This window comes from Cuculus canorus, chromosome 22 (assembly GCF_017976375.1).
Source record: "Cuculus canorus isolate bCucCan1 chromosome 22, bCucCan1.pri, whole genome shotgun sequence".
In the NCBI taxonomy this organism is placed as follows: domain Eukaryota; kingdom Metazoa; phylum Chordata; class Aves; order Cuculiformes; family Cuculidae; genus Cuculus; species Cuculus canorus.
In genome coordinates, this window is record NC_071422.1 from 37,828 (window position 1) to 64,253 (window position 26,426).

General features: G+C 48.2%; 1 protein-coding gene across 1 annotated transcript; it reads right to left on the reverse strand.

The window, feature by feature from the left end:
* Positions 1-6,527: 6,527 nt before the first annotated feature.
* NCMAP (non-compact myelin associated protein) lies at positions 6,528-22,760 on the reverse strand. Its single transcript, XM_054086717.1, is given in 6 exon segments — positions 6,528-7,877; positions 8,926-8,994; positions 9,114-9,168; positions 9,171-9,231; positions 10,735-10,738; positions 22,648-22,760. Coding segments are annotated over 6 exon segments (447 nt in total). The 3' UTR covers positions 6,528-7,732.
* Positions 22,761-26,426: the final 3,666 nt, after the last annotated feature.

Genomic DNA, 26,426 nt, shown 5'->3' on the forward strand with positions numbered 1-26,426 from the left:
GGCCTTCATTTACTGCTGAAGATTTAGGAGTAAGCAAACTCTTGAGCTCTGTAGTGACACCTTAATCATACCGTCCCTGGAATACTGCTCAAGAAATTACAAGTACAGTAGTGTCAAGTTGCCATGAAAAGGACTTCTGCTGGAATTCACAAACTCCTCAGAAGGAATAAGTTCTTTCTCCTGTTTGAGAACAAAAATGTCCTTGTTGTTACAGAGAAATCTATGTAACCTGCGAGTAAATTTCACTGAGCCAATCAGCCAGCAAGAGTACAAAGAATACTATTTTATTGATCATGCCCTGTTAAAGTTCACCAACTCATTCTACTTCCATGAACAGAATCCATTTGGAACTGAAAGGCTTAAAAGTCCACTTCCTGAAAATTTACTAGCACAGAAGTGAATGGAACCACACAGGAATAAGAGTATGTGCAGAACTGCATTCAGATACCAATGCCCTGTTCATGGTTCAAAATGAACCCATGGCTCACATGTGAACTTAAGTCTATTATGGAAACCAAGCTGACTGACAGGAAACAGGAACTTAATAAACGCAGTTTCCTAGGCAGGGAAGCAGGGGCTGAGTACAAGCAGCAATACAGGCTGCTAAGAACCAAAACATAATTAAAAAAAGCCTGAATTCCAAGGTAGCCTAACAGAAAGCATCTCGATCAGCAACATAACATATCATGAAGCTATGAGATATTGAAAAGGAATAGATTATTATGGTGTCACTGCCCATGGCAGGGGCATGGAACTGGATGATCTTTGAGGTCCCTTCCAACCGTAACTATTCCATGATTCTATCATTATTCCGGTTTGCAATTCTAGAATTCTAAAGATCAATTGTGTCACAGTCAACTACCAGGATTAAGTCTGTTTAGAACTCTTCATAATATTTGCAGCCTACTGCACCGCTTACGCATCAGCAACAAATGCCATGCTTGTCAGGTCACTCAGGAATTTAATGTTCCATACTTTTAAGTCATGCTTTTCACAAACAAGAAGTGAAATGGAAAGTAATGAATAATTTTCTTAGTCCTGTTTATAACACATGGAGAGCAGCGATGGCAACCACATAAGACACAGAGCACAGCACGGCAGGGATTTCAAGGCAGAGACAAGAGTCTGCACTGACAACTTTACAGAAGTGTGAAGAACTGAAAAGGTTATTAATAGCAGTTTTTTCTTCATAAGGTGAGTTCACACTTGCTGCTCTGCTGCACTTCTGTAATTTCCATCAGAACTTTGGGTTCTTCCAAACCCAGACTAAACGAGATTGCTGATCACAATCCTTTTTCAGTGTCATGGTGCTTTGTTTGTATAGGAAGCCACCTTTCATTAAAAGAAGACTATCAGAGGTCTAATTCAGTGTTTTCAGTTCCAGTAATTCCACTGTCAATTACAACTACGTGACTTTTAAACTTTCAAAGAACTGCATCAGACAGAAGAAGCATAGATTTAACACATGATTATTTTTCTCAGGCTAGTACATTAACACCAAATTGAATCAAGTGCAGGGTTATGTGTGCCCTCATGTTTAACAAGCATTCCAGCTGCAGGAAGACAAAGTAATTGGGCTGAACAGGTGAATTAACCTTGGAAAATTAAACTGCATGTAAATTTAGATACTTTTAGACATACTCTTTCCCCAAACTGTCAAGGAAGGTGAATAAAATAGGTACATTCAAGTTAATATGATACAAGAAATACACTCTGGGTAGGTTACTGCTTAACAGTCTCTGCAGGAAATACAGTGCAGATCTAAGATAAGAGAAACTCAATGATTAAAAAAGAAAAATCAAACATAGCATAACTTCCCTGCTTCGAGTACATTTAACTCTCATGACAGAGTTTAAAAAATCTCTCTGAAAAACAGCAGTTTAGTTTATTTGCTTTGAGGAGGGGCAGCAAGCTGCATTTCACTGCAAAACAGCTCCCCCCCATCCCCTCCTTGGCCTTTTTTCTCATAGTCCCTTGCATGGCTACAAACTGGAGAGGAGCAGATTTAGACTAGACATATGGATGAATTTCTTCACGATGAGAGTGGGGAGGCACTGGAACAGGGTGCCGAGGGAAGCTATGGTTGCCCCATCCCAGGAGGTGTTCAAGGCCAGGCTGGATGGGCCTTGGGCAACATGTCCAGTGGACGTGTCCCTGCCTACGTCAGGGGATGGGAACTGGATGGGCTCTTAAGGTCCCTCCCAACCCAAACTATCCATGATTCTAAGATTCCGGTCCTGGCTCGGGAGGGCGCTGAGGCCAGAGCCCCGCCCTGGGGTCGCTGCTCCTGCGGACGGGGGCCCAAGACCCAGCGCGGGAGCGGGGCAGCGGGGCCGCCTCAGGTCCCCGCGCGCTCAGAGCGGCTCCCACGACCACCACCGAGCCCTATGGCAACGGAATCCCCTGCCCCGTGGAGAGCAACCCCTGCTATGTGGCGACGGCCCCCACGCCATGCTTCCCCGCGGCGCTCCGGGCGGGCCCCACCGCCTCCTCCCGCCGCCATTTCTTCGCGGCGCCTCCTCACAAAGGGGCCCGGGCAGGGCCGGGGAAGGGGGCACGGCGACGGCAGCAGCTTCCTCCGCGCTCCGCGGGGCGTGCGGAGGCTCCGTTGGGCCGTACGTTCCCCTAATAAGCCACCCTGGCCGCTCAGCCTCCCTCCTAAGGCTGGCACTTACGCGGAAGAACCCCGCATCCATCTTGGCTCCTCCAGCTCCTCCTGCTCGCCGCGCGCTGCCGTCCCGGCGTGCACCGCGCCAACCCCCACGCGCGCGCGCCGGGAGAAAGGGGCGGGGCCAGCTCGCAAATGAAAAGTCTTGCCCGGCTCTTCCCGATTGGTTGGCGCGGCGGGCGGAGGCCAATCAGAAAGGGGTAGCGTACGACGCATGGGGGAGGGGGTTGATGCTGCCATCTCGCGAGGTGGCGGCGGTTACGTGACTACGCCGTCGGGTGGCGCGTGCGCAGCGGGAAAGAGCTGCCATGAGATCCCTGGGCTCCTGTGGAATCCCTTGCGTGGAAGAGGGCCTGGAGAGATCGAGTCCAACCGTATCTGTCCACTCCTGAACCATCCTTGAGTCACCTCGTCTGTCCGGCTTTTAAACCCCTCCAGCGATGGAGACTCCACCACTGCCCTGGGCAGCCCCTGCCAGTGCTTGAGAACCCTTTCAGTGAAGGATTCTCTCCCAATATACAGTCTAACCCTCCTCTGGTGTAACTTGAGGCCATTTGCTCTCATCCCATCATTTATTACATGGGAGAAGAGCCCAACACCAACCTCACCACAACCTTCTTTCTAGGGGCTGCGGAGAGCAATGGGGTCTCTCCTGAGCCTCTTCTCCAGGCTGAACACCCCAGGGTGGCTCAGCTGCCTTTCTTAACCCTTGTTCTCCAGCCCCTTCCTCAGTTCCATTACCTTCGCTGGACACACCTGCCAACCCCTCAAGGTATTTCTTGTAGTCTGGGGCCCAAAACTGAACCCAGTATTTGAGGTGCAGCCTCACCAGCACCAAGTGCAGGGGGATGATCCCTCCCCTGCTCCTGCGGGCCACACCATGGCTGATCCAAGCCAGGATGCTCTTTGTCTTCTTGGCCAGCTGGGCCACTGCTGGCTCATATTCAGCTGCTGTCAAACAGCACCCCCAAGTCCTTCTCTGCCAGGCAGCTTTCCAGCCACTCTTCCCTAAGCCTGGAGCGCTGCATGAGGCTGTTGTGACCCAAGTGCAGGACCTGGCACTTGGCCTTGTTGAACGTCATACCACTAGTCATAGTCCATGGATCTAGCCTGTTCAGATCCCTCTGCAAAGCCTCCCTACCCTCACACAGATGGACACTTCTGCCTAGCTTAGTGTCAACCACAAACTGACTGAGGGAGCACTCAATCCCTTCATACATATAAATTGACAAAGATTTTGAACAGACTTGACCAACACAGAGCCGGGGGACACTAGCTTGTGACCAGCCTCCAAATGGATTTAACTCCATTTACCACTTCTATTTGGGCCCATTTACCACTTCTATTTGGGCCCAGGCACAGCAGCTCTTTCCCACCTCTTCTGCTGGCAAGACCGCCATATTCACCACTCTGCCAGTCAGTGAGCACGGAGGGCTGTGTTTCATTATCCCTCTGCATTGTCATGACAGCCTGGCTTGCCATCCTGTATGGCAACAAACAAGCATTTCTCTTGGCCTGGCAAAACCAGTGTTTGGAACATTACTCTGGCTGAAAAGATGTGAGGGGGATGGAAGAGTAAAGTCACAGGTTCACTGGGCTCATACAAATTTGTCCAAAGTAATAGCCCTGGGATTGTTAAAACTGTTGAAAATTCACACGTCCTTTATCTTTAGAAAGGAAATAGTAGGTTCGTTTCATAAATTGTAGCACGACTGCTGCTTCCGCTTTATCATCAGTCTTTAAGAGTATTGCACGGGATGTAGTTTTACAGATGTCTTTTTTTTGAAAATAAATTGGTTATGGGACTTGGAAAAGACCCCAAAAGCATTCTTGCATATTCTCTTCTTAGACTTACAATGATCATTCACGACAGCCAACTTGGGACAGCATACAGCTCAGCTGTGTAAACATGCCTGACACCGAGGATGACAGGAAGGGAGGGCTTGAGCACAGAAAAGGTGTTCTAATGCAGTAAAGTTCTCAGACTAACATAGGAATAGTCCTTTGGGGGTTTTGCCAAAGAGGCGTTGGAGCCTGTCAGCTGGAAGAAGGACAGCAGGGGGAGCTGCATTACACTGAAATTGCCTGTTCTCTCCCAGGGTGCTAGTCTGGGATTAACAGACCGCTTTTGCAACATAAGATTTCATAGGATCATAGAATGGTTTCTGTTGGAAGGGAGCTCAAAGCTCACCCAGTTCCACCCCCTGCCATGGGCAGGGACACCTCCCGTTGGATCAGGTGCTCAAAGCCCATCCAACCTGGTCTCCAACCACCTCCAGGGATGGGGCAAAGCCATGACTTCCCTAGCCGGGCCTCACCACCCTCACGAGCAAACATTCCTTCCTAAGAGCTCACCTCAATTCAGCTGAAAACCGTTCCCCCGGCCCTATCCCTGCACTCCCTTATCAAGAGCCCTCCCCAGCTTTCCTGGAGCCCCTTTCAGTACTGGAAGGGCTGAGCTAGAGGTGTCCCTGGAGAGACTTTGTAGCAGGCTGGTTACAAATACAACAGCTGAAACATCTGCACACAAAGGCAGTCTTTTTTCCAAAAACCTGTGGTTAGAAAGTGGAAGATAGTACTAGGAGAGGCCAGGTCAGATCAGTGCTGAAGCAGCTACTTTTATAGGACAAGGACAGCATGGGATTGTTCCTGGAAGACTTTTTAAATCCACAGACAAATACATAAGTGTTATGTGGCAGTGCAGTGGAATACAGTGAATTTTGTTTCTATAAGCAGGTGATTTTGCTTGTCAGCAGAAAGCTCTGGATTTTGCTGACCGGAGTCAGATGGATTGTGGGCCCTCCTAGGCTGTGCCAATAGAAGGCAAATTGTACTGGTAAAACAGCACAGCTTTGAATTTTTCAGATTGAGTAACGGTCATGGTACGCATTAGGCAGAAATTCTCCTGCCACTAGCAGTAGTTTCTGTCAATCTAGACTGTGTACAGCAGCACTGCTTCACTGAAAGCCGAATAAAGCAAAGTGAAACTTTGTTATTTTGAATTGCTGAAAAACAGCAAGTAAACAATGTTTACTCAAAGTAGGTCTGGCCGTTAACGCTAAAAATAATAGGAAGGTGGGGGGCTTATCATTTCTAGAGATCTTGATTGTGGTAGCAGAGGAACATGCTCAGGAAACACCCTTGGCTGTCCAAAGACGGGAACAGGAGGCCAACTCCTCTATGTTTTTTGAAAAAAACTGAAATTCGCACCTACAGTCCCGTTCTGAAGGATTGTATCAATCATTCCTGCCCCCCCCCCCCAAATACTAAGTTAGAGAACTAGGTCAAGTAAAATATTTACAACAAGATTTAGAAACTTCACAAACAGCTATCTTAATATTTAGTTTGGAATTCGAACTATGCTCCAGTTTCATAAAAAAAAAAAAATACCAAACCCAAAACAAAGACCCAACGTAATTGAAATTAGTTTCTGCACATACAGACTGGCTGGTAAAAATGACATGTTCAAGAGATGGCTTCACATCTTGGAAAAGGCTTCACCTTATCACCCTCATTCCTCATCACGTTACTCTGAGAACAGTCAGTTTTGGTTTGGCACTGCATGATGCAGGAATGTGACTGTCCGTGACAGTGCTGGCAGGAAGCATTTGTGACCCACTGCGGAACAAAAAGCTTTAAAGCCAGAGACTCTGATCAATTCTGAGATCAATATCAATCTAACTGATCAATTCAGTTTGACAAGAGTAAATTTTTTCTCTACAGGTCCCCAAAAGGAATTAAAAAATATCCTACTAACCAGTTCTCCTAAGGACTACAGAACGGGCTGGATGGCCACAAGCAGCTCAGAGGCTAATGTCTGGCAGCGCCTCAGCACGAGGCACACAACAACATAAATAAATCCAGACTGCTCTGTGCTGCTGCATTTGCTTCGCATATCCATCCAGCCATTCCAGTGAAGCGATGCTGTAAAATGTAAGATGTGTGTGTCAAAGAGATGTGGCTGTTTCTCAGAGCCTCATATACTTCTCTTTAAAAACAGAGTTTAACTCCTCGATATTCTTCCTAACCCTCCCCATCTGTCCCATCAGCCGGTGTTTCAGCGCTGCTTCTGTGTGCACCCTTGAGACAATTGGCCACTGAATGTTGGACAATGCTGCTGTGTGTTCACACTCAGTGGGCTGTGAATATCCTCGGGAATTTCTTTGTTGCATGACTGTACACCCACCATCATCACACTTGCAAACAGCACCACTTTCGGTTGCTTTCTAGGAAAAAAGTAATCTAAAAATAGTTCAAGTCTAGTCTGCATTAGAGAAAAAAAGCATGTCAGGGTGCAAGTTGTGCAAAATTAGCTGTATAAAGCCTTGCTTGCTCAGATTCTGTGTAAGACAAAACGTTCTAATATAACTCCAGTAACAAACCTGAAGCAATTCTTGGCATGAGAGTGAACACCTTTAGCCACTGAATTTGTTTGGAAAGGGACAGGATACCAAGTTTATAGAAATATTTTACAAATACTTGAAAATAAGTAACTTTTTCATCTAAACCCATATGTATGGAGCATTAGAAACAGAAAAAATGAGTAAAGAGAAGTAAAATGTTGATACTTTCTGCACCATCCACTATATGTAAAATAGACTACAAACCTGCTTCACATAAATCAGAACAAACTCAGGTTCAACCTGAGTTGTAGCTAGCGTGTCCCGATTTTTCTTCCAGTTCATCATCAGTCACTGCAGAACAGAAACAGCTCAAACTCTCCAAACAGCAAAGCTCCACAATGTAGAAGTGTGCATCTGTTCTTCCCCGGAATGGGCTCGGTTTATTTGATCTCTGCATATCCAGAGCTCCATAAGAAGTCTCCCTGCATTTCTGATTGTTTGTATGCCTCCACCAGTTGATTTCAGTTGTACAAAAAGTGTTCAGACCTTTGCTTTTTCCTCTCAAAGAGAGAAAATAAGATTAATTAAAACCTATAGACAAAATGACAGCTGTCACTATTCCAAATGCAGTGTAGTTTTGCTGAGAAGTCCCAGGGCCATGTAAATTAGGATTCCATTTCTCTAGCCCCCCCCGGGTGGGTGGAGAGCGAGGCATTCCCAGTTATCTGTTTTGCATGTGGATGTCCACAGGTATGAAGGTCACCGTGGGATGCGGAGACATGCTGTTTCTGTGCTGGCCACTAAAAGCAGGCGGCATTCCTGGTTTGGTGGGTTTTGGTTCCAGCTCCCGCTTCACTCTCATGCGTCTGTAAAGGGAAAAATGAAACTGTCACCAGAGCTGGTCTGTGTTTTGGTCTCTCCTGTGGTGAGTGTTGGGAAGGTTCCCATGGAAGCAGGTTATATTGAACCATAGAATCATGGAATGGTTTGGGTTGGAAAGGACTTCAAAGCTCAGCCAGTTCCACCCCCCCTGCCATAGGCAGGGACACCTCCCACTGGATCAGTGGCTCCAAGCCCCATCCAACCTGGCCTTGAACACCTCCAGGGATGGGGCAGCCACCACTGCTCTGGGCAACCTGGGCCAGGGCCTCCCCACCCTCGCTGGAAAACATTTCTTCCTAAGATCTCATCTCAGTCTCCCTTCTTTGAGGTAAAAAACATTCCCCCCTCATCCTGTCCCTGCACTCCCTGATCAAGAGCCCCTCTCCAACTTTTCTGCAGCCCCTTTCAGTACTGGAAGCTGCCCTAAGTTCTCCCTGAGCCTTCTCTTCTCCAGGCTGAACAACTCCACTCTCTCAGCCTGTCCTTGTATGGGAGGTGCTCCAGCCTTTGGATGATCTCTGTGGCCTCCTCTGGACCACTCAAACAGATCCATTCCTGTGCTGAGGACTCCAGAACTGAAACACAGAAAAGTTGACACTCTAGAACTGGACACAAGAAAATTGACTCCAGAATTGACTGAAAAGTTTAACACAAGCCAGGATTTCATTCCAAAGATATTAAAACGGCCAGTCAGTGCTTAATAGCGCATATAAGCCTGACCTGAAAAGTGAGAAAATCAAGCTGCTCCCTGGCAGCCTTGATGCACACAGCAAGCCTTTCCCATGTCAACAGGAATCCCTAAAAAGAGCTTCCTTCAAGCATCCTCATCAATAACCTCTTTCTGCTTCTTAGCAATTTAATCACAGAATGCTGATGGTGAGATTCAGCACCTTTCAATCATCCCATCATTGTTTTGGATTCTCTTAGAACTTCTCAGCAATACTGAAATGGTCTGATAGATGACACCCACCCAACAGGGGCGTCTTGGTTTATCTGTCTATCCTCAGTGAGGCACAGACTTGGCCACATAACCTGTTATATGTTTTCATATGAGCAGAACCACTGTAAAAAATAATAATCACTCCTACTACATGGCAGCAACTATTGCTCAGAAACCTGGCAGGGAAGCAGAAGGGGAAAAAAAAGCTTATTTACAAAGTTGTCACTGTACTGTTTTGAAGTTTGCAAAGTTCAGGTCCATTTAGAAAAAGAAAAGCCACACCACCCCAATATTTTTCTTACTTTGATAGAGACTTTGTTCTTGAGAATTCGTGTCGCGTTTTCTGAGAACTGAGTGGTATAGAGCAGTGGTGTGGCTGTCGTCATCGTTGATTTAAACTGAAGAGGGAAAAAAAAGAATAAGTTCATAAAATGTTAACCAGAGTTTTGAACAGGAATAATTAGACAGGTTGAGAGTTGGGGTTGTTCAGCCTGGAGAGAAGAAGGCTCCAAGGAGACCTTATAGCGACCTTCCAGTACCATGAAAGAGGACTACAAGAAAAGCTGGAGAGGGACTTTTAAAAGGGCACATAGGTGATAACATGAGGGGAATGGCTTTAAACATTAGACTGGATATAAGAAGGAATTTCTTCACCATAGAGAGTAGGGGGGCACTGGCACAAGTTGCTCAGGGAAAGTTGTGGCTGCTCCGTCCCTGGAGGTTGTCAAGGTCAGGTCGAAGGGGCCTTGGGTGGCTGATCTAGTGGGAGGTGTCCCTGCCCATGGCAAGGTGGGGGGTGGAACTGGATGATCTTTAAGGTCCCTTCCAATCCAAACTAAGCGTATGATTCTATGAATTAGGCAACTTCCATTAAGACTTAGACTTAAGAGCAGCCTCACTGAACTGGTGTTCTTGATATTTTCTTAAACCTAGCCCTGCTGAAGTCAATGGACATTTGCTCCTGTTTAGTCTTGAGCAACTTGTCCTTCCAACATTTGCTGCTCAGAATTAATAGAATAAAGCAAGATATAACAACAATAACACATTGTTACCTATATATTATTGCTGTTATACAAAGTTTTGGATAAATATATATATTTTAAAAATTCTAGCATTTTAGATTATTGTCTCAGCTATGAGATTCAGATCATAGAATCATGAATGTTTAGGTTGGAAGGGACCTCAAACCCATCCAGGTTCCACCCCCCGCCATGGGCAGGGGACACTTTCCACTGGATCAGGTTGCTCATAGATCACTGAGTAAATAATTGCAAATTGTATATGTCTTTAAGGAAGAAAAAAAAAAGTCAGTACAGAAAGGTTTAAGGACCTCCATTATAAAACAGAAATTTAAAGTAGCTTATTTCATCTAACACAGAGAATAAAAAAGCACTTAACCCGCTAAGATGAAGCTACAGAAGTTCAATGACTATCTGTCCACTGTCTATCCCATGTCTAAAAGCTATTGCAATGGGACACGTGACCAGAAAAGCTGATGGAGTCCAGCCCAGTGCCTTGCTCACGCCAGCGTTGTTTCAGGGCTGCTATAGGCAGAGCTGAGCCTGCAGCGGACAGCTGAAAATGTGCCGGCTCCTGCCTTTTGGTAGGGCAAAACTGTAGATCTAGAATGCGCAGCCCATATGTTCACTGATTTTAGAATCTTTTCCAAGTATTTCGAATGGGATGAGTAACCGTAGCCATTAAAAGATCCCTCCAGTCTGAGAAGGGTGTGAGTACCACTTCAAGCAGACCTAAAACCTTTCAGCTCCCGGCTGCAAAAGACCGACACCCTCACATTATACCCAAAAGTTAAATCATTCTTCACGTACCTGATACTATAGGATGTGTTTTCCATTTCAGATGCCTTCCCAGTCTGTATGCCATCCAGGATTCTGCTCTACTCTGCTCTGCTCCACTGGGATACTGTGGATCTCTAGTGGGTTCTTAGTAGCTTGATTTTACAGAGCACAAGATATAAATACCAGAAAATTATGGAGTGGGTAGAAATCAGATGGTATAAAGAGAAATGCAAATGTGAACAGCAGCCCTCCTTGCCTCCCCCTGTTGAAGCTTCCCTAAAGGTCTCTGCAAAGTAGCAGATACCAAATACAATACAGATACAGATTTGGGAGGTGAGGAGGACGCAGCTCTGATTGCTCCTGACAGACCGGGGGTGAATGGGGGGGGGGGGGAGGGGCGGGGGCGGATGGGAAAGTCTGGTACCTGAGGCAAACACACAATACCTACTTGGAGGCTACACCGATGATATAAGAGAATAAAAGATCCATACCCGGCAGGAAGGAAAATGGCCAATGTCTGCCTGGCAGAAGTATCAGAAATTGCAAGTCGATGCACCAAATACTTCATCCTCATAGAAGGGTGGATTTTTCTTCTTTAGAAAAAACAAAAATAACTCTGTCTTGAGCCTGCAACTGGGTCCACTCTCTCTGCCTGAATGATTCTTTGTTTATCCAATGCCAAGTTAATTCAGCAACTTGATCATCAGCTGTCAGCGTAGGATCTTTCCACAATGAAAGAAATAATCTGTGCGTAGTTTGCTCAGCTTTATTGTATAGCATAGCAATAGGATTTACACAAGCAACCTGCGAGAGACACTGGAGCTTGGCTAGCAGCGCTACTCCCAGCTGTTTCCCCACCCATACATTTGAAACTCGCTGGTTGAAGGTTGTGCCACGGCGAAGCAGAGCCCTTAAGAGACTCTCTGTCTCTACAGTTGAGCAAGTATTTTGGCACGAAACATAATTCAGAAGGCCACATCAACTTTACCTTGTTACTCCTGACTAGGAGAGTACAAAATACCAGCTTTACAGAAGCGTTTCCTCTTCCTCTGGCTCTCAAATAGAAATTCCAAATAAAGACAGCTGAATATCTCAATATTAAGCCACGTAACATTCATACTTACTATCCTCCAGCTGGTTAATGATGTGCCATTAGTGCATGAGTCACCTATAACTGAGGAATTTCTATTGTTGCCGGCGAAACCGCTTGTTTACAGAAAGGATGAATTTACCCAGTGGGGTGTAACAATCAGAGATGCAATTTGAAATATGCATCAAATCTCTTTTTTTTCCCCTGCCCTGTGTAGCAAGTATCGAGGTCCAAGGTCTGTGTCTGAGGCCAGGGTGGGAGGTGCCAGCCCTTCGCTTACCTGCAGCAGCTGTCAGCTCCATTCCTCCCCTCTGAATCAGCAGGGTTACGCCTGACCCAGCCTGTGCCCTGAGACTCAAGGACTGAGCAAGGTCCAGTGAAATCCATGAGAACCTTCCATAGCGAACATCAGGCTGGATACTACTCCGATTAGAGCAACATATGGAAATCAAAGAGTGCTCCATAAAAGCGATACCGCAGGGGAGAAGAAATGGAACTTTGATACAGCAATCAAAGGACATTCCTTCTTATGACACATGCACACACCGCCTCCTCTGCACAACACGACCTGCCTGGGGCTCTGAGAGCCACCAACACACCCATGAGTCTTGAGATCGGGGGGCACACAACCACTGGTTATATTCACATTCCCATAGTATGGAGCTGTGTTTCCATACAGCTAAGATTTGGGCAGGTTTCCATTTAAAACACCCTTGCAGATACAGCACAGAGGTTGTTTTGGCGAGGGCAGCAATGTCACCATTTACACAGCCTGCCCGCTGCCAAATGTCGCCTGAACGCTGTGCTGTTTAAAGCAAAATGGGGACCACAGGCTCATCTGTGAAGCAGCTCCTGCAGCATCTGGCAGTCACAGGAGAGGGGGAAACTGGGAACCAGAGGAATTGGTTTGAGTTTTTCCAGGAGAGCTGGATTTGCAGAGCCATCTCTTTGCCAGGTGCAGGATAGAAACACACATTTCCCGGCACCGCCACCCAGAAAAAGGGGGGTCCTTGCATCAAGCTTGTGTTGCAGGCTTGAACTAGACACAAAGTTAGCTGTCGTTCCCCCAGCAGTAGTATAGACTGACCCAAAAGCTCAATTAAAAGAAATTAATGATAATCCTTTCAACTGTGCTACTGCACAGATAGTGCTGTCATGTTACACTGAGGCCAAACATAGGCTGAAAACCAGGTGATTTCCCCTCCTTGGTCTAAGGAAGAGCACTGGCTGCCAGCTTTGCTGCACTGGGACTTGATTCTCTTCCCAGAAAGGTAAGCAGGGCAGGCTCTTAAACAACAGAAAAACTCTAAAGAACGGGACAACAAAATCCAGCACTGATTTGCTTGATGTCTGTTTTACTTCGAGTATCCTGGGGACGTGATGGCTGCAAGGAAAGGAATATTCTCTAGGATATTTAGAAATTAACTGAGATTTGGGCTGTTGTCTTCTCTCAGGGCCCTCTTGCAGATGTGGATGAACAGTACAAAGTAGTACCATGTAATAAAAAATCTTATGTCTTCAAAGGGCCACCGAGAGCTGACCTTGCATGAACATCACTGAAGGTGTTCAAGGCTAGGCTGGATAGGGATTTTGAGCAACCTGATCCAGTGGGAGGTGTCCCTGCCCATGGCAGGGGGTTGGTTGGGACTGGATGGGCTTTGAGGTCCCTTCCAACCCAAACCATTCTAGGATTCAAGGATTCAAAGGCTTAGTCTTAAACTGTTTTAGACTTGGCTCAATTCAGCTCACATGACTTAAGCATCAAACTCACTCCCATCCAAAGGAGAAGTTAATCCCTCTAAGTAAATCCAGAGTTTAACTCCCTTCCTAAAAGAAACGGAGCCCAAGAGCAACGACCTGGCTTGCGAGCAGTTCCTAGGGAAGCGGGTGGGTGTTTCAGCTCCGCTCCTGCCTCCACCTGAGTAAGCTGACCAAGTTTACCTTGCCTCATTGCAGTGAGCACTGAGTGGTTTGAACCCACGCATTTCATTGTTCCCTGCCATTTTCCAGCAACGGGGAATCAATTGAGCATTCATGGCACAGCATGGAAAGGATTCATATTTTAATTAACATATTGATATCTAAGATATTAACCTCAGCTTCAGCTACTGGTAACCTGGCAAAGCATCCATCTTCAATCCAAACAATCTCATGGCCATGCAGCCTTGTGCTCCTTCGCTCTCCTTCCAGCAGCATCCTGAGCCATGAGAACTGGGAATGCCACCAGGAGGGTGAGGCAAACCATAATTTCAGAAAGCAATAAAACCACAATGTGCTTCAGTGAGACCTGAAGATGCCTGGATTTACCTCTAAGAGGGAGGAAGGGGGAATAATAACCCCCAAGTTTGAACTGGCTGGGGGGAGCTGAGGCACAAAGGTGGCCCCTGGTAAACAGCCAAACTCTGTTTGGACCCCGTGTGTTTGTACGCATCCTGATGTCAGAGCAGCATCTTTATATAAGCATTTGTCTCAAGTTCTGGCATAAGCTCTCCAGGTTTAACTGTTGTTAAAACACTTATTAAAAGTAGTCCATTTCCTTGCGAAGACAGAGAAAGTAACACAAACTGCAGGCATCTCTACTGGGCAGGAGCAGCACCAAGGGGAAAAAAAAAAAAAGCAGTAACTCTACCTGCATGGGTTATGAGGGGCTAAAACCCCTCCGTTCACACAGATGGCAAAGAACCAAGGGAATGAAAATGGGTCCCAGGAAGCATGCTGTTTTTGAAAGCTGTGCCTGGGAATTTGAACCAGACAGACTTTGCCATTGCCTTGTGCAGGAGCAATATCTAAAGCAGACTGTGAACTGCAGATTTCCCAATTCTAATTTTCTGCCTTAAAATGCTGGGCCACACACATTTCTCCTTTCCCTCTGTGTGAATGCACTTATTCATGGGAACTACAGTAGTTCCACCATGTTCAGCAAAGTGCACTCACATCATAAAAGCACTCCAGATCCTTCAGGGCAGGACCGGCTCTGCAGACAAGACAGTATATGGCAGCAAAACAAGCCAGAGGGATTTTCCCACTGTTTGTAGGCCAGGGATCTAAAGGCAACCTTGTATTAGAAGACTTGGGGACAGGCTGAGAGAGCTGGGGCTTTTCAGCCTGGAAAAGAGAAGGCTCCAGGGAGATCTTAGGGCAGTCCTCCAGTACTGAAAGGGCTCCGGGAAAAGCTGGGGGGGGCTCTTGATCACGGAGTGCAGGGGTAGGACGAGGGGAAGAGTTTTGGGCTGAAGGAGGGGAGATTGAGATGAGATCTCACGAAGAAATGTTTTGCTGTGAGGGTAGGAAGGCTCTGGCCCAGGTTGCCCAGAGAAGCTGTGGCTTCCCCATCCCTGGAAGTGTTCAAGGCCAGGTTGGATGGGGCTTTGAGCAACCTGACCCAGTAGGAGGTGTCCCAGCCCATGAAAACCATTAGTCCTTGTCCTGTCACAACAGGCCTTGCTAAAACATCTGTCTCCAGATACATCCCCTGTGCCACAAGTCCCCTGCTTTCTGGAAGGGATTGGATGCACTTCTTTATTACATTTTACAGTAAATTGCTATAGATGTACCTCTGCATCGCAGAAATGCTGCTGATGTGCTAGAGGCAGCTCATATGCACACTATTCAGTCAGGAAAATCAACATAAGGGACACAAGGGAAAGCCAATTCATAGTACAGAACAAAGCCTGAGGCTGATTCCCAGCTCATCTGGACTCCACAGGAGCTTGAAGCCCCTTCTGTGCACAGAGATAGTAGCAAAAGCTTATTTCTGAACAGGAGCTCCCACCCATACCCAGCAGCATCATTAAACTCTGAATTGGAAATGAAAAATGCAGTCTGATGGATTCCAAGACTCACCACAGCAACGGGAGAAGAAAATCCACCCATACTCCTGCTCTGAAAAGGTGGCAACAGCTGCAGCAGATGCAGAGCATCCCGAAGCCCAAAGCCCACATGGGCTTCCCAAACATGACCCAGTCCAGAGTCTTTGCTGGCAATAAAGTGGCTTGACCCACTGCACCCTTGTAAGATCCTACGCATCATGCATGTTCCTGCGAGTGCTCAGGAGGGGGTGCAGAAGGGAAGGATGTGTAACTAGCAGTTAAATATTATCTGGAACAAACCTGATTCAGAATGATGAAAAACGCCTCCAGGAACCTCTGTGAATCTGCAGGCAGGAATGACTCAGAGGGGAGCGTGAATGAGAGTCAAAGTGACAAATCTGAGAAACCATCAACATGGTTTTGAGCCAGCAACGTGTGCCCAGGTGGCCAAGAAGGCAAATGGCAACTTGGCCTGCATCAAAAACAGTGTGGCCAGCAGGTCCAGGGAAATGATTCTGCCTCTGTACTTGGCACTGGTGAGACTGTACCTCAAATACTGTGTTCAATTCTGGGCCCCTCACTGCAAGAAAGATATTGAGGTTCTGGAGCGTGTCCAGAGAAGAGCAACGAAGCTGGTAAAAGGGCTGGAGAACAAGTTTTACAAGGAGCAGCTGAGGGAACTGGGAGTGTTTAGCCTGGAGAAGAGGAGGCTGAGGGGAGACCTTATCACTGCCTATAGCTGCCTGAAAGGAGGTTGTAGGGAGGTGGGCACTGGTCTCTTCTCCCAGGTGACAGGAGATAGGACAAGTGGAGAAGTCCTCAAGCTGCGCCAGAGCAGGTTCAGATTGGACATTAGGAAAAAAATTTTCACCTAAAGGGTCATCAGGCACTGGCAGAGGCTGCCCAGGAAGATGTTTGATTCAGCATCCCTAGAGGTATTTAAGATGGGTAGATGAGGTACTTAAGAATATGGTTTAGTGGCAGATAAGCATGGTTGGACTCGATGATCTCAGAGGTCTTTTCCAGCCTTGTGATTCTATGTGTGCACTCAAATGGGAAGCAAGAAAATGAATCTAAGCTGAACCCTGGGTTAGAGCCTGGCAGCGGTGAGGGGCATCGTGTCACACATCCCTCAAATCACACCACCCAACTGTCTGCTTCCGCTGTTCAAAGAGGTCCCAGTAAACCACATGTTGTTGGCAAATTCAGTGGATCTAGACAAACAAACCACAAATGCAGCAAGTTTGGCCTTGAGGACAGCATGCTTTTGTTGGTGCAGCAGAAAGCAGAATAAAGCCCCTGCTCTGTGCACGTAATGCTCTAGAAAAGACTCCACTACCGCAGGACTTCTTTCATCTCTTCAGCAACACATTTGGAAACTCCCTCCAGCTTTTCATGTTCCTAGAGAAGAAAGTTTCAAGCCAACACTGCTGATTCAGCAATATTTGTGCAGCAATGTTGACGGGGGTCTGTACCTTGCTGGTACAAATGTTCTGCCATTTACTGAAAGGCTGCAGCAGTTCAGGAGATTACACAGTTGGAGAAATCCTCTTTCACCTGAATTTTCCATCAAGGCATCTGCTTTACTCCAAACACAACCTCTAAATATTCCAAAGTGGGAGAGAAGGGATTAGGACTGAAACTCTGAGCATGGGAATCACAGCATAAATCCTCTCATTTAAAGTCAGGAACAGGGATCTGTCTGAAAGCCAGGCATTAAATGGAAGATCCCAAATAGGTCCCGATTAGAAAGGAAGAAAGAAAACCTCAAACAAAACTCAAGGGTATGGAAAAGGAGTCACAGCACAGAAGAGTTTGGTTTCATTTAGGGCCAAAGTATTCAATAAATGCCCCTGTAAACGGCGCATGTAACTCAGGTCGCTGAGAGAAGGAAAAGGTCCCACAGCTCCCAGATCAGCCCCGCAATTTCTGACTCTAACCCAGCCTGAATCGGTCAGAATCTGCATTCCTGCTCTGCAGTGCAAGGTGCGCGTTCTGCGCTCTCTCTGTAGCTCCAGAGGTCCTCGGAAAATGCAAAGGCAAAGATTGCTTGGGCAAAAGAAACAAGAAAGAGCAACAGAAAGCAGAGAAGTGTCTCCTGGTTAGTCCAGAACTAGATACACCCACATCTCTTTGTGGTCTTTGATCCGCAAAACCCCACTGCTGTGGCCAGCTGAGGGACTCTGAGAGACAAAGCATTTCTCTTTGCTACTCAAAACAAAGAAAAAGACATTGCAGCCACGCTCTCCTACAAGCAGAAGCCTCTGCCAAGCCAAGGACATGGTTCAGGCATCAGGACCCTCAGCATCTGCAGCCAAGTTTGGCACTTGTTTATGGTGTGATCAGGGAGAACAGGAGCACTCAGGCGGCCCTTAAACATCAGCCAGGAATCTGGAGAACCCAGAGACAAGAGGAAATGACAGGGGCTGAAGCAGGCAAGGACGGGCTTGGAAATCCTGGGAATAAGCCACTCCCCCCAGAGCTGGTGCCCTGTGGATGTGGAGCCGGGCAGCACAGCCGGCCCCTGCCTTAGGGTCAAAAGGGCTTTTCCAGTTTCTTTCACAAGAGTCCAGGCAGCCAAGGCAGATTTCAACAAGGCAGAAGGTGATGATGTGCTTATTCTTCACTGAGTAGGGTCTGACACTGTCTTGTCTCAGCCAAAAATGAGAGTAGGACAGACGGGCTGAAATCCCTTCCTCCGATGGAGACATGAATTCAGCCTGCAGAGAAGCCTAGTAGGTGGGAAGAAACATGTTCACATGTTCTCACAGAGCCTTTCAAGAGTTTTCTCCCCAAGATGGGCTTAGAGCTCAGCATCCCAGCCCTGGCTCTGCCCTGCCTGCAGTGGAAAGCTCATCTGCTCTCACCAGGACTCCATTCACCCAGCCACATTGCTCAGCTTTCTTCTACTTCACACTGCAAAGCCCAGCACGACAGATCATAGAAGAATAGAATCATGGAATGGGTTGGGTTGGAAGGGATCTCAAAGCCCATGCAGTTTCAACCCCCCTGCCATGGGCAGGAACAGCTTCCACTGGGTCAGATTGCTCAAAGCCCCATCCAACCTGGCCTTCAACACCTCCAGGGATGGGGCAGCCACCACTCCTTTGGGCAACCTGGGCCAGTGCCTCGCTACAGTAAAACATTTCTTCGTGAGATCTCATCTCAATCTCCCCTCTTTCAGCCCAAAACTCTTCCCCTCGTCCTACCCCCTGCACTCCGTGATCAAGAGCCCCCCCCAGCTTTCCTGGAGCCCCTTTCAGTACTGGAGACTGCCCTAAGGTCTCCCTGGAGCCTTCTCTTTTCCAGGCTGAACAAGCCCAGCTCTGTCAGCCTGTCCCTGTACAGGAGGTGCTCCAGCCCTTGGATCAGCTGAGCTCTCCCACATCAGCCTGGTTCTCATGGGCAATTCTGAGAGGAGGAACCCAATGACCCTTTTTGTGTGTACTGGAACAGGACCAATAGAAACCACAAAAACAACGTCACAGCAATGTGTCCAGCTGGAGAACAGCATAAAATCAATTAACAACAGTAGCACAGGGCAGACCTGGGCTCCTGCTGTGGCATGCAGGTCTGGAATTAGATCCAATTCTAAAGTTTCCCAGTGTTCAGGGAGTCTTTATATCTTGTCTGGCCAGTTTACATCCCTTCCCTGTCAAGGGCTGGCCAAGTTACATGCGTGCAGTGAAGCAGCTTTGCTTGGTGGTTCTGACAACGAGTAACAAGAACGAGGTTTTTCGAGACACTGAAATGTATTTGTGTAGCCATATTGTGCACAGCCAAGTATTAACGACATCTTGTGAAGAGCCCAGCCCAAAGAGAAGAGGGGAAACCCAGCACAAACATCTTGAGCGTTGCCTACACCTATGGAGAACTTGTCTCTCAGCCAAAGAGCTGCTAAAATACCATCAGCCACTTGTTTCGAGAAGGAACAAGGAGTTAAAGGGGCAAATTAAGACTCTTAAGGACAATCACAATCAAAACCAGGAGACATGCAAGTCAAATGCATTGAAATCCACTTTCCTTCCCAGACAAACCCAAGCATGGCTGGAGTCCAGCACCATTTGTGAATGATTTGCCCAAACCAGGACTGGGATCCCTAGATAGGAAACCACTTCTGCCACTTCCACATCACCGCATGCCTCCCTGGTCAGTCCCTTCTGTTCTCTGAACCCTTCATTGCCTGTGGGCAAGTCACTTACCCACTGGCACGTAAATGTCAGGAACAAATCCAGGGGGAAAGGCAATCCCAAATGTGCCTTCAGGTGCCTCTCACCAGCTCAGCTAGGGAGATGGTGACAGCTACTTCTGGATTTTCCTTGTACTAAGATTCGCATGGGATGGAGCAAACACCAGTGGCTCACGCTGTGACCCACAGCAGGCTGGAATGAGTTCACACCGGGAGCTGTCTTTCATGTCAGAGAATGGCTGTCTGCATTTATCAGCACAAACCACAGCACATGAATCAACACAGCTCCTGTTTGCTGCCAGATGGGCACTTAGTTCTCTTTTCTAAAGACAAATACCTTTGGTTGGTTGAGAACTTTGAGGCTTCCATTACAGACTAAGAACTATGTAGGAAACTTTGTCATTCCAAGTCAGTATTTGGGTTTCTGTTCTGCTCTGAGCAGAAGCACGGAACAGCCATGCAGCACGCAAGGCTGCTGTGCTCCCGATTGGCACAGCATCAAGTCCTGCAGTGCTGCTGTGTGGATCCATGGGTTTGTTTCACCATCTCAGCCTGAACACTGCTGAATCCCACCAAAAATCACCTTCTCAGCAAGCCCACAGCTGGGCAGTTGGATGCTGATGTTAGGTGGGATGAACTTGGGGGGATCGGGGTCTAGTGGGGTGTCTCAATCATAGAACCATAGATTCATTAAATCATTGGGTTGGAAAAAACCTTAAAGATCACCAACTTCAACCGTGCCTGTCTACTAATAAATCATGTCACCAAGCACCTCATCTACCCGTCTTCTAAACACCTCCAGGGATGGTGACTTCACCACCTCTTGGGCAGCCTCTGCCAGTGCTCGATAACCCTTTCTGTGAAGAAATTTTTACTAATGTCCAGTCTAAACTTCCCCTGACAAAGCTTGATGCCATTCCCTCTTGTTCTATCACCTAGCACTTGGGAGAAAGAGACCAACACCCACCTCTGACTGATGAGGTCTCCCTTCAGCCTCCTCTTCTGCAGGCTGAACAATGCCAGGTCCCGCAGGTGATCCTCACAACTCTTGCTCTACAGCCCCTTCACCAGTTTTGTTGATCTTCTCTGGAAGCACTCCAGGACGTCCATGTCTTTCTCATAGCGATGGGCCCAAAACTGAACACAGTACTCAGGGAGTAGCCTCACTTCTGCAGAGTACAGGGGGAAAATCACTTCCCTGGTCCTGCTGGCCATGCCATTTATCACATCCAAATGAGGGATGTGATAAGGGCAGAGCCCTTTCCTCTGCCCGCTCGCCTAGCCTGGCACTTGAAGCATCTGCACCATCAACCTCGTCTCTGGGGAGGGATCCCTGAGGAAGGACTGTGACTCCAGAACCCCTGGAATTAGGTTATAAGCGTGATGCTTCATGTAGGTGGTTGTGAAAACACTACTCCGTATTAAGCCAGTGGGAAATTGGACGACTCAGACATCCCAGCAGCCTTTATCCTTGCTTTTCTCCTCTGTAATCTCCATTCATGCCTCAAATCATAACTCTCTCCAATAGGCCTAATGAACATTACAGGTTTTTTGGGCTGCATTTCCCAGTTCCTGTGACTCTCAATAAAAGCAGTATCATCCCCACCACACGTTTTTCCCTCTCCCACGGGCAAAACTCCCAGGGCAAGGCTCCCTCACCGGCCCTGACCAAACCCCCTCCTAACACAACCGCTCTTTGGCACTGCCGATTGCAGCCTGGCACCAGGCCATGAGAACCCAGTGCGTGAGGCATCATCCCAGGGAGCAGGAGCTGCTCTGGGCAGGCACCATCACCCTACAGGTTGCTAAGCACTGAGGGGTTCAGCCCTGGAGCACGGGAGATGCTGCTCTGAACCCACTGTAGGCACTGGGTGTACCACACACCGGCTTCTCCAGCTTCTTTATGCACTGAATCCCGACTGATTCACTGTCGCCATCAAGTAAGAAGAATAATTTAATGTAACTAATAAAAATCATGGCTTCAGTAGCAGAAGGCAAACAGGAGCAGGGCTGGACAGGAAACCATGAATTTCTGCCAACAGGAGAGCCAAGACTCCTGTTGGCTGCAAGTTGGAGTTTTGGGACTGCTGTCTTCCACCTGCAGCTCACATATGGCACAATGTGCTCTCCAGCTACTGGGCTGGGTCTTCAGAGACTCAGTCCTGAGGTCTACTGAGGTATTGGCCCAGGCTGCCCAGAGCAGTGGTGGCTGCCCCATCCCTGGTGTTCCAGGCCAGGTTGGACGGAGCTTTGAGCAACCTGATCCAGTGAGAGGTGTTCCTGTGCATGGCAGGGGGGAAACTGAGTGGGCTTTGGGGTCCTTTCCAACCCAAACCATTCCATGATTCTATGATTCTGCAATTCAAGCTATTCATCTACCAGAAAACCACAAAGCTCAATCCTGCTGCAAGAACCTCTGCAAGTTTCATCTTAAGTTTTTTTCTGTATTAAAAAATCAGGAGAATTCTGCATGCAGTAGAGAAACGCAGCTCCTTTCAATCCACAAATAGCAGAATGAAGGCAGTCACAAGATTTTTTTCAAGGACTGCATATGCAAACTTGTTGAATTGATGAGACACCTTCCCCTCTTCCAAGAACACTGTGTAGACAAACACACAGGCATTGCAATACTTTACACTTACACTCTTCCCTCCGTCAGAACAGTTCAAAGCTCTTGGCAAGCCCCCAGCCTCTAAACCTGGCATCCACAGCGCAGTTACCTGTTCACCCAGCAAGACTACAAAGCTACCAAGCACTGCACTGCCTTTGTCTTCTGGTTTCTAATCACTAAACCAAACCCCTCCAGCCAGCACAATGCATCACACTAGCGAGATTGGTTTACCAAACACTATGCTCCCTTTAACAAGAGCTTCCTGGGGCATTAAGGACATTAATTACCATGAAAAAACAGAAATTGCAGTTCGAACCTGTCAGCAGCTTCAGCATGTTCCCAAATAACGAGAGCAGTGGAGTTTTGTTCCGTGCTGGAGACACTCAGCGAACCGTAACACAATGCTCCAGGCTTTCAAGTTCTTTTCATGTTAAATATTACCCTGTCAGCCCTTTCTAACAGAGCACACAACAGATTGGGGGGGGGGGGGGGAGGAAAAAAAGAAAGAAAAGCCCAACAAGACCTTATTTGTGGTGCTGGGGTTTAGCAAGGCAGGACAACGGATTCAGTGCATCCGCAGGGGTGAGAGGATGCTGCTGGCAAGAGAATAACCTCACAAGCAGATGTGCAAACGTCTCCCTGAGGAGGAAGCACCTTGAGCAGCTCCAGTCCTTCTCCTCCATGGTTTCTAATTAATGGTTTCAGCAGTTGAGCTGAAAATCGCATAATGAGAGCTGCTCTGCGCTCCTCCCTGGTTTAAGCGTTAGCGTTAAAGAACACTGCGGTGCAATCGCTGCCCACAACCCCGGGCTTGACCGTTTACAGCCCTTCCACCGGCAGCAGAGGGGACCCTGGAGCTCCAGAGGGGAAAGTGAAGTTCATCCCCATCCCCACCCCCACCCGCCCCGCGGCACTCACCGGGGGTGCTGCCGCCTGCAGAAGCGGCTCCAGGCTGTGCTGCCCTCCTCTCCTCTCCCGCCGGGGTCGGGCAGACCCGAGACAGCCCCCACCGCCCACCCCGGGGTCTCCGAGCTCCCTGCGCGGCCCGGGAGTCCCAGCCCAGGGTCTCAGTTCTGCCCGGGGGCCCCTGCTCACCCTGGGGGGCCCAGCCCAGGGGTCCCTGCCTAGCCGTACCGGTACAGCTCCCACCCGCTGCAGGTGCTTCCCGGTGGGGCTGCAGTGGAGAGGAGGCAGGGGGAGAACTGGGAGAGCTAGGACCTGGCACAGCACGGCCCAGGCAGGGATCAGCTGGAGCAGAGCCGCTTGAGGAACAAACCTGCTGCGAGGCGAGGATGAAGTTGTCCTCGACCACACCGGCACAGAGCACCCAGGTACGGGATTTGGGAATGGTGGAGTTGGAAGAGACCTGGAGCTCATCCAGTCCAGCCCCAGCTGAAGCAGGGTCACCTCCAGCAGTTGCACAGAAGCACAGCCAGACACATTGGAATATCTCTGGAGAAGGAGACTCCACACCCTCCCCGGGCAGTCTGTTCCCTGGCTCCACCAGCCTCACAGGAAAAGAGATTTTCCTTGTGTCCAGGTGAAACTTCTCATGCTCTGGTTTGTGCCCAGTGCCTTTTGTCCTGTCCTTGAGCACCACTGAGCGGAGTCTGGCCCCCTTCTCCTGACCCCCACCCTTCAGATATTGATCAGCATTGATGGGATCCTCTCTCCAGAGTCTGCTCCTCTCCTAAACAGACCCAGGGCTCCCAGCCTCTCCTCCCAAGAGAGATGTTCCAGTCCCCTCATCAGTTCTGTCGTCTCTGCTGGACTCTCTCCAGTTGCTCCTTGACAGGGAACGGAGCTAAAAGTGCAGCTGATGCCTCCTGAAGAACCCAAATGCAATCCTTTGGGAAACAGCTGTGCACATCCCGTTCTTGGCGCTGCTGGGTTTCAGTACCCTGGGGCTGTGGGGTTTTGCGGAGGCAGCCAACACCAGATCAGGCCCTGCTGCGCTCCCAGCTCATGGGAAGGATCTTCAAAGCTCTGATTAACAGCCTGACTTCTGGGACGCTGCAATGCCCAAAGCTCTTCCAGGCACATTTGGAGAAGAGTCCCAAACACAGCCAACCCAAACCCAGAACAAGTCTGTTCATTAGAATATTCAAAAGGATAAAACTGGAAAGGGATCCTTGCCTTTAACCTATACTTAGGTGGCTTCTTTCTCTTTTCCCACTAACACGTGGGGAAGAAGTGTGTGATTGCCCTCCCTGTCTGCATTTTCCATGTGGAAATCACACTTACAAGGGGGATCTGTCCCCTGCCTGGGGCCTGATGCCTTCTGGAGAAACCAGGAGACCACATGAACAGATCTGCAGCCCTTGGTCTGGGCTCAATTCATGGTTTATGATTGTTGAGCTGGTGTGCAGAAGACATTTCTCCACCTCCTGCATCTCGGTTGCCCCAGCGCCAGCCAGAACACCACCACCAATCTCCATTACAGAGCAACCCAAAACACTAGGATGGAACTTGCCACTGCAGATTTCTTGGGAAACAGGAACACATCCCTCAGAGCCAATGGGCTTTCATAGTGACCGGCTTCACTACAGAGAAGGTTTGACTGTCAATGCATCTAAAAATTATTCTTTTCTGTTAGCTGCAATCTGTGAATCCTCTGACCAGATCTTGTCAGAGCTGGCTCAGATTGCATGGTGGGATAAGGACTTCCTAACTTATTGTCAAGGCTTTTACAAGCAGCAGTTAATCAGCTACTCCAGGCTTGTGTAACAAGATGGGTTTATCTGCGTATTTCCTCATGCATCCATCAGAAGGGATTTCTGCATGCTGCTGGCTTTGTAACAAGCTGCTCTTGTGAAACCCTTCTGCTCCTGTCTTCGTTGTGTGATGGGGACAACAAAGTGCATGGTGGAGATCTAGGCTGGCATCCTTGACCTAGAGCTTTGGTTAAGTTTGAAACTAATAAGAGACAACCAGTGACATCAGCACAGATTGGAGATGTTCTGCTATGTTTGCAGCTTCTCGTTGGGGACGGCTCTAGGGAAGCTGGGTCTCCTTGCAAGCTGAGGTTAGTGCTTGGTTAGTGGCAGCTGGAGTAAGAGAAGCAGGGATCACTGCAGGTCCCACACACCTTCAGGCAAGAAGTTGGGCAATGGCAGCAAGCAACTTCTTGTCAAACCCAGCAAGGAGCAGCGCATCACTCCCCAGCATCCTCCCCACAAGTACACCGAGTGGCCGCTGCAGCCCTCCATGTCAGCACTCCTGCAGCTCCATGGGACTGAGATTCCCCCCAGACTGCACCTTTCACACCTTCTAACCATGGGTGCCTTTCACTTCCAGTAGCCCAGAGGACAAAACTTGTGCCAATGGGTCTAAGTGCACGATTGTCTGCAGCTGTGGGGCCCGGGTATCACAGCCTCTGCAGAACCCCAGCAGGGACACAGTTCCATGCATCTCACTGACAAGGAATTGCTAAAGCAAACAAGCTCATTAATGAATCACTGTCAGACAGAGGCAGGGCTTGGAGAGAGTGCACAGGCTGGTCTGTGTCTGTCAGAGAGGACAGTGAAAAGACCTAGAGGGCAAAAAATTTTGCCTTGCACTTGAAACATTTTCAAAGCTGGAGAACCTACTGCTGTCAGAAGCTGGCAAGCAGGTGCCTTCCTTGTCTGCTTTTAAATTCAGCCTTCAAAGGGATGAGCATCTCTGGAAGTGTTCAAGTCCAGGCTGGATAGGGCTTTGAGCAACCTGATCCAGTGGGAGGTGTCCCTGCCCACAACAGGGGGGTGGAACTGGATGGGCTTTGAGGTCCCTTCCAACCCAAACCATTTTACAACTCTATGACTACAACTTCTCCAGCCCACAGCTGGGGAGCAAATGGAAGAAAGAAATTGGGAGCTGGCTGCAAAAATCAAGAGCTCATTTAAAAATCACAACATTTAGAGTAAGTATCAACATTCACAGGGATATTTCTTTCCGGAGTTTAAATCCCAGCTTGTCCTTCGCAGCTATGAAGAAAAAAAAAAAAAAGAGAAAGAAAAAGAGGTGAGTTTTGTACGCAATAGTACAAATTTTTTTTTAGAGAAAGCACCAACAACCAGGACTCATGAGAGGGCAGCCTCAAGAGATAGACCCAGG